The sequence below is a fragment of the Pristiophorus japonicus genome, chromosome 14, assembly GCF_044704955.1.
Source record: "Pristiophorus japonicus isolate sPriJap1 chromosome 14, sPriJap1.hap1, whole genome shotgun sequence".
In the NCBI taxonomy this organism is placed as follows: Eukaryota; Metazoa; Chordata; class Chondrichthyes; family Pristiophoridae; genus Pristiophorus; species Pristiophorus japonicus.
This window is the reverse complement of record NC_091990.1, coordinates 63,697,488-63,710,174: the sequence shown is the minus strand read 5'-3', so window position 1 is coordinate 63,710,174 and position 12,687 is coordinate 63,697,488. Positions and strand designations below refer to the sequence as shown.

General features: G+C 40.7%; 1 protein-coding gene across 5 annotated transcripts in view; it reads right to left on the bottom strand.

The window, feature by feature from the left end:
• Positions 1-12,687, bottom strand: part of LOC139279927 (adhesion G protein-coupled receptor B2-like) — a 1,236,268-nt gene that overhangs the window by 137,346 nt on the left and 1,086,235 nt on the right. For all 5 annotated transcript variants that reach the window (XM_070899255.1, XM_070899259.1, XM_070899256.1 and 2 more), the window contains one exon: positions 3,398-3,548. In XM_070899255.1, coding sequence (XP_070755356.1) covers positions 3,398-3,548 — 151 coding nt within the window. The remainder of the gene's footprint in view (positions 1-3,397; positions 3,549-12,687) is intronic.

Here is a 12,687-nt window from a genome sequence, read left to right as displayed (position 1 = left end):
TGTGATCTGTTCCATATCCGCCGCATTATCTGCCTCTGTGGCGTCCTTTCCCCCTGCGGCTACAGGACATCCATCCTCCTCTGGATGTCCTCCACCTGGACCTCCAGTGCCATGTCTGAGAACCCATGAGCCCTCTCCCTCGATCCCCGAGCTATCCTGATACGTGCTGTTGTCTGTCACCCAGCGCACTCCACACCTTCAATGGAAGTGCGTGCGTGGAGGCTCCACAAAAATTGCTCTTAATCAGCACTTGAGTGCTACACATGCAAGACCCAGGTTTAGCGCTTCCAGGCACGTTTAAATCATGGCAATCACCAATTTCCCCTAAAATTGCAGGTTAAAACCAGCCTTTCAAACAGGCGTGTCTTGTTAGCACAGCATCCACTTAGCACCTGTTTACACCCTTTCACCAAAATAACCCCTCGTATGTTTTCAGCCAATGGAATAGCAAAGATTACATTTTATGCTGAATGAAAGATATTGCCAAATGTAAGTTTTAGTTAGAAAGATGAAGAGTTGTAACTCATTGCCAATTTCCCCTTTTCTACTGAATGTTGTACTCAAGCAAATATCTGATAGTAAACAGCAATGTCACACATTTGTCTTTAGCTGTTTTTGGTAAAATTTTAACTGTTCTCTTTTGAACAAACTGGTAGAAACTGTGCTCAAGTAGCAGTGAAGAACTTCACTGTGTACTGGAGTGGGTACACAGCAGGAATTTGGCTGTTAATCTGGTCCAGTTTTCTATATGGATACAACAGATGGAGTTATTCTTAATTGCTTAAACTAATCTCATTTAATTTTAATACTGGAATGCGCTTGATTGTTAGGCGTTCTTTAAATTGCACTGAAATTAAGTTTGATTACTGATACCCAACAAAGCCACATTGTCATACAGCATAAAGAGCATGATATATGATTTAAAACAAAGGACAGGCAACATTTGGAATTGAAACACAGCGCGCTTGAATAGCAGTAATGGAAATATGGTCATGTAATAGGCAGCGATCTTCTGATCAGCATCCTCAGTCAGTGTTGATTGTTAAAAGTCACTGATGGCTGGGGTTTGGCATCAGTCAGTGAAATGATGCTGCAGTACTGATCACAGCTCATTCCAGGAAACTGCTGACTTAACAAATTTACCCGACATGAGCTGAGCTGTTTTTTGTTTACTGCCAGAACCAAGATGCTGAGCTTCCACAAGGTTGCAGTAAGATAGTCTAAATTCACAGTTCTTCAGATGGACACATCAGATTTTAAATGCCAGCATCATGCAAAATAAAAGGAGTTTATATTAATACAAAAGCAAAATACAGTGAATGCTAGAAATCCGAAATAAAAACAGAAAATGCTGGAAACACTCAGCAGGTCAGGCAGAATTTGTGCAGAGAGAAACAGTTCTGATGAAAGGTCACCAGCCTGAAACACTATCTCTGTTTCTCTTTCCACAGACGCTATCTGACCTGCTGAGTGTCTCCAACATTTTCTGAGTTTATATTAATATTTCCTTTAAACTGGTTATTCTCAATTACAATCTCCTGCACATCTGAGCATCCATCAATGCTTTAAAAAAGATACAAATAGACAGTTTGGACTTGACTTGTTGCTTTGAGGAACTGTTATTTGATGCATTATCTTCAGGAAACCTTCTTCGTTCTTAGATTCTGCACAGTGGGGATGCACTCAGATGCCAAGTGCCCAGTTTTTAGATGTGCATGTAGAGAAATGTCTGTGCAATTGTAACATTTATCACAAGTGGAGGGATGGGAAGATTTCCCTTGTCTGCTGGATGTAAAATAATAATGAACATGTTTTTACAAAACAGTAAGTGTCGAGGAAAACTCCTTCCAACAGCTCTTTGTTTGTTCGGCTTTGTGTAAAAAGTAGTGACATCTATTGCAGGACATTAATATTGCATGATATTTATAATAAAGGGTGTTCAACTAAAACATTAACTTGTCTGACCTGTTCAGGTGGTGATGAACCTGCTTTGTATTTCTAGATTTTACTGAATGGTGCTGAAACATGGACACCGATGAAAGAGGTATTCAGGCTTCTCCAGAGCTTTGAGATGCGGGTTTGGAGATGTATGGAGAAAGTAAAGGGGATAGAAACTTAAATTAATGAGGAGGTGTTGGCAATGATAAAAGAACATAGTTCGATTGATGTTATTAGAAAAAGGCAATGAATTGATTTGGCATGTGCTGAGTGGGGATGAAATGTTGGAAGAGATGATAGAAGGACAGATGAAAAAAAATGGATCAAGCAGGAAGAAGAGATAGTCTAGCTCAACTGAAGAATGGGAGATTGTATAGAGAATTGAAGAGAAAAGCAGAAGTCGGAGTGTTTTGGATAAGGGAGAATTGAGCCAGAACCTTCCTTAGGCAGGCCAGTGATGATGATATCAAAAAAAAAATTAATGTTCAGTTTCTTTTTGTTGTGCGAACAGGTTGTCCAAATTGGACATATCCATAACACATAACTGGAATGCCAATAATCCACTAGATATTTGGACTGACAAGTCAATCAATGTTTTATCTTTTTTTGAACCTGTTGTTTTGTAATAGCTGATGAAATGATATTTAAACCATTGAAGGCATATAGCAAAGAATAATCAGTATGATAATGCAAGAGAAACTATAGTTATGAGGAGAGATTTGAGATACTGGCACTATTTCCACAGAAGCAAAGAAGGCTAAAAGGATAGTTAATGGAGATTTTTTAAATTATGAAGGCTTCTGATTCGATGAACATAGAAAGACTATTTCCTTTGATTTGGAAGTAAGTGATGAGAGATTACCAGCTTAGAACTGTCATTGCGAGAGTGAGGAGAAATTGCAGTTATTAGAATTAGAATGCTTTGCCACAGCGAATGATTGAGGCAGAGACCAGTGAATCTTAAGGAAAAAGTGAATAAAAAATTGAGGTAGAAGGAAATAAAGGGCTGTGGGGAGATATCAGTGCAATGGTTTAGTGTGGATTGCTCTAGCAGAACATGATGTAGCCATGGTGGGCTGAATGGCCTTCTGTGCTGTGAACTTTTATGATTCAATATTGACTTGCACATGAGTGTGACTGGATGAAAAGCAAAAAGAAAATGTAAGTTTTATAACAACATTGGCAATGTCAAATCTCATTATTGACTGGCAAATAGTTGCATCCTTAGTGCTTCTTACTTATTGAAGCATGTGTTCCATTATTGAGTATAATAGAGCATCTCACAGTGCCAAGTGGAACAAAATCTGCTGGTCTGAGCAGTTTTCATAATGTAATTAATAGTAAGAAACATCCAATGCATTTGGTCAGATCTGAACCATTTGCTCTGAGTTTAGAATTTGAACAGTTCCTTTGCAAATCACACATGATATGCATTCTAATTATAAAGAGAGTCACATACCCCAGCCAAGGCAGAGAAAGCGTTTCCTTATCAGCCTGGTCCTAATTTTTCCCAGCACGGCAAGATAGGACTGCCAGGCTTCTGTCAACACCCAACAGAAGGAGGAGAGGAAAAAGAAATGCAGAAAAGCTGCTGTCATCATACACACACCCTGGAGAAAAGCAGGAAAAATGTTTTGAAGAACATTTTAAGCAGAGAGTGAGAAATGCCTTACGAAGCCAACTACAATAAACTCCCGGGGGAGTTCTGTACAAAACAGGCAGAAATAACCAAGATTCATCTTTTTCATAATTTACGGTAACACAACAATGAGTTAATCTGGTTGATTATTATAATTTGTGTATTTAGCTATGTGTACTGTGGGGTGAATTTGGGGTTACTCCCATCTACTGCACAATATTTGATTGTTTACTTGTGCCGCATTTAACCAAATGAGGGAAGAAGTTCTTTGAATGTTATGTATATACCCTTAAGGCTAAAGGGATCAGGGGGTATGGAGAGAAGGCAGGAGTGGGGTACATGATCATGTTGAATGGTGGTGCTGGCTCGAAGGGCCGAATGGCCTGCTTCTGCATCTATTTTCGATGTTTCTATATGGCAACATAAATGAGTTCATGAAAACCTTCTCTGGTTGATATTATTATCGGAATCTTGCATTCTTTTTTGAACAAGTTTGCGATTTTAGTACTAATACTGAACAGAGGCGATCTTGAGATATTGTTATACGCAGTGATCAGAGCAATTCTTCTTCTATGGTTTCTTTGGACAAAATTAATGTTTTCAGATGTGTCTGTCACACTTCAGGTGTTACATTGTCACACATACAAATTTCTATGTTGCACTTATAAAAGAAAAACAGACATTTCCAATATTCAGAGAAACTTCTCTGCCAACAGAAAATACTTTCTAATTAACTTCAAGAGTCAAAACTTTTTTGAAAGTTTTGCAGTATTTTTCTTTTGTTCTGACCTTTATTTGGGCTGATGATCTGCTCAAGAACAATGAACCTTTAACTGACCCGGGGAGGCACAGCAATTATACCCTAATATACATTAAAGGAACACCAAGTTCAACACAGGTGCACCTCCGCAGCACAATCATAATTCATTACATGGTATAATGCTCTGGCCTGTACAAAGCAATATATCTTCTGATCTAGTCAGCACCGTGTTATGCAAATCTTCAAGTTAACTGCATGAAATTACATTTCAGAGCAATTAGGAAATAATTGATGGCCCATATTGAGTAGCTCAACCACTGCTTCTTGATCTAGGAGATATTGGCCCTGAAATTCTGGCCTCTCCAGGTGCGAATGATGTGCACACGCTCCCAAAGAGGCCCACAAGTTCCGGGTTTAGGTGCGCAAATGCGCCTGAACCCGGCACTTGCGATCTAACAAAAGGTCTTTTGACAGATCGCATGCATTTCCGGGAGAAGGGCCTTCGCGGGCGGAGAGTTGGGCTATTTGCCCAACTCTTGCCCAGCAAATGTCTTTCAAACTTTTACGCCTGGTAAAAGAAGGCAGAGGGTCTGCTATTACCAGTGTAAGAGTTTTAATAGTTAGAAAAAAATTATTTTATTACTTATTTTTATATTAAAAATCCTGTCTATGAAGATAAGTTTATTTTGAACAGTATTAAAACATTTTTTTTTAATTTCAAAAAATAAATCTTTCTCTAAAACATTTAATTTAATGCAATTTTTATTAATTTTAAAAAAGTGGTGTTTTTTTTAGTTATGTTTGTGTTTTATTTGTTTTTAGGGGTATTCTCATTGATAGTAATTACTACATTGTGATTGGTGGTCCAGGCCCACGTGATCCCATGAAGCGCTTACATTCCTGGGATGCGTGAACCTCTGCACTGGGCTGCACAGCTAGGCCTCGGACCCTAAGCGTTCGTTGGAGCGGGACCACATCGAATTTTTTTCTTTGGTGCAACAAATGCATATCATGGGGGAGGTGGGACCAGTACAAACCGGACGGTCTGCACCTGGGCAGGACCGGAACCAATGTCCTAGGGGGAGTGTTTGCTAGTGCTGTTGTGGAGGGGTTAAACTAATATGGCAGGGGGATGGGAACCTATGCAGGGAGACAGAGGGAAGTAAAATGGGGGCAGAAGCAAAAGATAGAAAGAAGAAAAGTAAAAGTGGAGGGCAGAGAAACCCAAGGCAAAAAACAAAAAGGGCCACATTACAGCAAAATTCTGAAGGGACAAAGTGTGTTAAAAAGGCAAGCCTGAAGGCTCTGTGCCTCAATGCGAGGAGTATTCGTAATAAGGTGGACGAATTAACTGCGCAGGCAGCTATTAATGAATATGATATAATTGGAATTACGGAGACATGGCTCCAGGGTGACCAAGGCTGGGAACTCAACATCCAGGGGTATTCAACATTCAGGAAGGATAAACAGAAAGGAAAAGGAGGTGGGGTAGTGTTGCTGGTTAAAGAGGAAATTAACGCAATAGAAGGAAGGACGTTAGCTTGGATGATGAGGAATCGGTATAGGTAGAGGCTGCGGAATACCAAAGGGCAGAAAACGCCAGTGGGAGTTGTGTACAGACCACCAAACAGTAGTAGTGAGGTTGGGAACAGCATCAAAAATGAAATTAGGGATGTGTGCAAATGAAATTAGGGATGTGTGCAATAAAGGTATAGCAGTTATCCTGGGCGACTTTAATCTACATATAGATTGGGCTAACCAAACTGGTAGCACTACGGCGGAGGAGGATTTCCTGGAGTATATTAGGGATGGTTTTCTAGACCAATATGTCAAGGAACCAACTAGAGGGCTGGCCATCCTAGACTGGGTGATGTGTAATGAGAAAGGACTAATTAGCAATCTTGTTGTGCAAGGCCCCTTGGGGAAGAGTGACCATAATATGGTAGAATTCTTTATTAAGATAGAGAGTGACACAGTTAATTCAGGGTCCTGAACTTAAGGAAAAGTAACTTCGATGGTATGAGACGTGAATAGACTGGCGAATGATACTTAAAGGGTTGACGGTGGATAGGCAATGGCAGACATTTAAAGATCACATGGATGAACTTCAGCAATTGTACATCCCTGTCTGGAGTAACAATAAAATGGGAAGGTGGCTCAACCATGGCTAACAAGGGAAATTAGGGATAGTGTTAAATCCAAAGAAAAGGCATATAAATTGGCCAGAAAAAGCAGCAAACCTGAGGACTGGGAGAAATTTAGAATTCAGCAGAGGAGGTCAAAGGGTTTAATTAGGAGGGGGAAAATAGAGTATGAGAGTGAGCTTGCTGGGAACATAAAAACTGACTGCAAAGACTTCTATAGATATGTGATGAGAAAAAGATTAGTGAATGCAAATGTAGGTCTCTTGCAGTCAGAATCAGGTGAAGTTATAATGGGGAGCAAAGAAATGGCAGACCAATTGAACAAATACTTTCATTCTATTTTCACGAAGGAAGTCACAAATAACCTTCCGGAAATACTAGCGGATCGAGGGTCTAGCGAGAAGGAGGAACTGAAGGAAATCCTTATTAGTCAGGAAATTGTGTTAGGGAAATTGATGGGATTGAAGGCCGATAAATCCTCAGGGCCTGATAGTCTGCATCCCAGAGCACTTAAGGAAGTGGCCCTAGAAATAGTGGATGCATTGGTGATCATTTTCCAACAGTTTATCGACTATGGACTGGAGGGTAGCTAATGTAACACCACTTTTTAAAAAAGGAAGCAGAGAGAAAACGGGGAATTATAGACCGGTTAGCCTGACATCGGTAGTGGGAAAAATGCTGGAATCAATTATTAAAGATGAAATAGCAGCACATTTGGAAAGCAGTGACAGGATCGGTCCAAGTCAGCATGGATTTATGAAAGGGAAATCATGCTTGACAAATCTTCTGGAATTTTTTGAGGATGTAACTAGTAGAGTGGACAAGCGAGAACCAGTGGATGTGGTATATTTGGACTTTCAAAAGACTTTTGATAAGGTCCCATACTAGAGATTAGTGTACAAAATTAAAGCACATGGTATTGGGGGTAAGGTATTGACGTGGATAGAGAACTGGTTGGCAGACAGGAAGCAGAGGATAGGGATAAACGGATCCTTTTCAGAATGGCAGGCAGTGACTAGTGGGGTGCTGCAGGGTTCAGTGCTGGGACCCCAGCTATTTACAATATACATTAATGATTTAGATGAAGGAATTGAGTGTAATATCTCCAAGTTTGCAGATGACACTAAGCTGGGTGGCAGTGTGAGCTGTGAGGAGGATGCTAAGAGGCTGTAGGGTGACTTGGACAGGTTACGTGAGACGGCAAATGAGTAGCAGATGCAATATAATGTGTATAAATGTGAGGTTATCCACTTTGGTGGCAAAAGCAGAAAGGCAGAATATTATCTGAATGGCGACAGATTAGGAAAAGGGGAGGTGCAACAAGACCTGGGTGTCATGGTACATCAGTCATTGAAAGTTGGCATGCAGGAACAGCAGGCGGTGAAGAAGGCAAATGGCATGTTGGCCTTAATAGCTAGGGGATTTGAGTATAGGAGCAGGCAGTTGTACAGGGCCATGGTGAGGCCTCACCTGGAATATTGTGTTCAGTTTTGGTCTCCTAATCTGAGGAAGGATGTTCTTGCTATTGAGGGAGTGCAGCGAAGGTTCACCAGACTGATTCCCGGGATGGCTGGACTGACATACGAGGAGAGACTGGATCGTCTTGGCCTGTATTCACTGGAGTTTAGAAGAATGAGAGGGGATCTCATAGAAACATATAAAATTCTGACGGGATTGGACAGGTTAGAGGCAGGAAGAATGTTTCCGATACTGGGGAAGTCCAGAACCAGGGGTCACAGTCTAAGGATAAGGTGTAAGCCATTTATGACCGAGATGAGGAGAAACTGCTTCACTCAGAGAGTTGTTAACCTGTGGAATTCTCTACCACAGAAAGTTGTTGACGCTAGTTCGTTAGATATATTCAAGAGGGAGTTAGATATGGCCCTTACAGCTAAAGGGATCAAGGGGTATGGAGAGAAAGCAGGAAAGGGGTACTGAGGTGAATAATCAGCCATGATCTTATTGAATGGTGGTGCAGGCTCGAAGGGCCGAATGGCCTATTCCTGCACCTATTTTCTGTTTCTATCATGGGGCAGTCTGATCCCTGATTGTGAAGATATTTGTATATTGTCAGCTAGGCCACCAGGTGGAGCACTTTTTCAACCTCGATCTATACCACTGTGTGAAGAAGTATACCATATCCAGCTTGTACAAAGCTGTGATGGTATCTTACTAGCTATGTACTCAGAGAATCATGCTCTTGGCTGGCAAAGGCCACATGGGGCGAAGAACTTAAGTGAGGGAAAAAAGATGGACATACAAGTTGTCTAATCTATGTGCAAATTGTTACCCAAGTTTTATAGGCACCATTTTGTCTAGAACAATAAAATATTTCACCTTCATACTTAAGGGATACATAACATATAAGAAAGCACCAAATTTTACAATGCTTCACACTATGGAATATCAGACATCGGTAAATTGGTAAATTCATCACAAACTAACGCTGTGAAGCCAACACTAAAAACGGAAAAGCAGAAATCTGAGTTGGTGATGGGCAAGAGCAGTATTTATCTAACAGCTCTGATACATTCGTATAAATAGATGTCATTTGCATTAATATACCCTATAACGTATTCAAATGTCACATGGATAGGGCAGTTTATTTGTTGCAATATGATGTCCCATGCCAAATCCCATAAATTTCAACAATTACCACCTGTAGCATGATTTGCTGCCCAAATACTGCAACTTTGTATAAAAATCTTGATGACAGTGAAAATGCTAGCTTCTAAATGCTAATGAATCACTTTGTCACATCAATTTCCATGTAATGTATTCATTAGTAACAGCTTTTGCTGTGATATACTGGATTTGTTTGTTGTATTATGTTAGTCAGATCCAGTTTAATTCAAAATTAATCACAGAATTTTAGCAGACTTTCCATTGTATAGAATCCCAATGATCAAACCCTTTCCCATTTATTCCCATTGTATTGAATTCCACTTTTCCAAACCAAATAGGATGTCATAGCCCTGGAGAGGGTGTAGACGAGATTTACTAGAATGGTACCAGGGTGAGGGACTTCAGTTATGTCGAGAGACTGGAGAAGCTAGGATTGTTCTCCTTGGAGCAGAAGTTAAGGTGAGGTTTAATAGAGGTGTTCAAAATTGAGTAAAGAAGAAGAAACTGTTTCCACTGGCAGGAGGGTTGGTGACCAGAGGACACAGGTTTAGGTCATTGGTAAAAGAATCAGCGGGGAGATGAGGAAAAAAAATTATGCAGCAAGTTATTATCTGAATTCACTGCCTGAAGCAGATTCAGTAGTGACTTACAAAGAGGAATTGGACACATATTTGAAAAGGAAACATTTTCAGTGCTATGGAGAAAGAGCCAGGGGAGTGGGACTAATTGAATAGCAAAAGAACACAGGCATGATGGGCTGAATCCCTCCTTCTGTGCTGTAAGCTTCTAAGATATCCTTCACCATTCATTCCCACTGTATATAATTTCACTGGACCAAATCCTTTCCCATTCATTCCTATTTCATAGAATCCCTGTGACGAACACCTTCTCAATCACTCCAAATAACTTGAAACACTGTCTTTCCTAGTTGTCTGCTAAGCATACGACATAGTGATTGTCCTATTGCATTTAACCTGAAGTTTATACATTTAATGTATTTTATATAAAATACTGTTTCTCTTCAGTGTTTCCTGTTCTTTCTGTTCAGGCTGAATTGCTACATGTAGAACTTAATGAACTGTTGGACAGACATAGAAACTGACTTCTTTCAAATGGAATTTACAAAAATCCCACTCCATTCCAAACCAGCCAGATCATTTCTTCCAAACTAACCATGTGTTGTTCAAAATTCAGCTTTGTTCATGTATTGAAGGGTCTGCAATATCTGCCTTACAACAAAGCCTGTTTCTTGTCCCTCACTACTCTGTCCTGTGTTTATAATGTTGCCATTGCACACACCTTCTGTTTCCTTTGAAAGATTTATTGAACATTTCAACAATAAAAAAATATAAATATAATCAATAGCTGTGTAATTATTGACGAACTTGTGGCAGTTGTCATGAGCAGGCAGGCATGTGATGACATGGCTATCAACATACCCAGGATGCACTGCAAAACTGGAGATACACCATCAGTTTAAACGCTCAAGATATATTCATAATTGGAATAAGCGTTTTAAATTCCTTTAGGAAAAAGAAATGACTATGTTTTTGAACATTAGCTTTCTCTGTATAAGAAAACAATCACTTGCAGAGAAGCAGTTAGACATTATCGACAGGATCCAAGCAATCTGAGCCTCAGCCGCCAGTCAATTTAAAAAGGATGCTGCACTATCGTTATACTGGAGTATTCAGTAAACACTGTGTCACATCACATTTATAAGGCATTCTCAAAGCATTTTGGAAGAAAACAAATGCATTACTTCTCCATTTTGGCTCTTTGAAGCTAATGGTGGACGGGGGAATCTGAATGAATGAGCTAATTTCAGAAGATAGCAGGGGGAAGCAAAATTAAGATTACATGGGGTGAGAGAGGCGCAGTCAGTGATATCCACCAACATACAGTTCAAGAGGGCTACAAATACTAGACTTGTAGTTTACAGAACTGGCTGTAATAGTAGAAAAGCTGTATGTTAAGTCACAATTGCCAGGAGCTTTCTTATATCAAGAATTAACTATTCTACATCGCAAGTCAGCTAAATCTTGGTAAGGAGAATGCGATGTAGGTTGCAAAACTATTCACAAAATGTAAAGATGCAGGTCCACACTTTCTCTGTGGGTTTACTAAATGTGAGAAGCAAACCAAGGTGTGTAAAGCAGCACTAGTATTTATAGTCTAGTTCTTTTATGTATGAAGCTAAACTCCTTCCCCAGGCTGTAGCTGAGAGGCCTTTACGAGTGTGCTATCTCTGCAAGGAGGGATGCGAGAGCAACCAACGATGACTTTCCAACCAATTGTCACTTCTCCATGTAGTGAAACAACTAATCTCCACTTATTGCCTTCCGAGCATGTCTGAGCTCGAGAATATATGGAGTGAGAAACTGATGCCATGCCATCTTATTGGTGTTCTAACATGCTGTGCTAATTCTAGCTCCCAAAGCATGGCTAAAGCACAACAACCACAAAAGAGAAAGCTGCGGGTAAAAGCCAATTCAGACTTTTAGCGAATTATTGTACCTTCAAAATAAAAGGGTAGTATTAACAGTGTCCGTTGTCCAGCTGGGTGGGACTGCCCTTGCCTCGTCTATTCCTATCTATCCATTCGTAGCCAGAGAAGCTCCTGCAATGGCTTCTCTTCCGGCTCCCATACCATTACCGCTGGAGTTCCCAAGGTTCTATCCATAGCCCTCTCCTATTTCTCATCTACATGCTGCCCCTCGGCGACATCATCCGAAAACACATCAAATTCCACATGTACGCTGATGACACTCAGCTCTACCTCATCACCAACCCTCTTAACCCCTCCACTGCCTCTGATTTGTCATGTTGCTTATCCGACATCCAGTATTGGATGAGCAGAAATTTCCTCCAATCAAATATTGGGAAGATCGAAGCCATTCCCTAGCCAACGACTCCATCCCCCTCCCTAGCCACTGTCTGAGGCTGGACCAGGCAATTTCCAGCCTCGGCATCCAATTTGACCCAGAGCTGAGCTTCCGACCCCATAATTTCTCCAACACTAAGACTGCCTGTCTCCACCTCCATAACATCCCCCAACTCCGCCCCTGCCTCAGCTCAACTGTTGCTGAAACCCCCATGCCTTTGTTACCTCTAGACTCAAGTATTCCAATGCTCGTCTGGCTGGCCTCCCACCTTCCACCCTCTGTAAACTTGAGCTCATCCAATACACTGCTGTCTGTATCCTAACTTGTACCAAGATCCATGCACCCATCACCACTGTACTCACTGACCTACATTGGCTCTCAGTTAAGCAATAACTCGATTTAAAAATTCACATTCTTGTTTGCAAATCCCTCCGTGGCCTCTCCCTTCCCTATCTCTGTAATCTCCTCCAGCCCCACAACCTTCCAAGAACTATGTATTCCCCTCCAATTTTGACTGATAATGCTCCTGTGAAGCACCTTGTGATGTTTTACGTTAAAGTTTTTGTTGTCCATTTACGGACAGTCTGACACAAGAGCATGAAACATCCTGATCTATCCTCTCCTGATCAACTAAACAGATTTTGCTGAACTTGTCTATCTGTTCCTGTCACACCCACTCTGTTTATCACTATACTC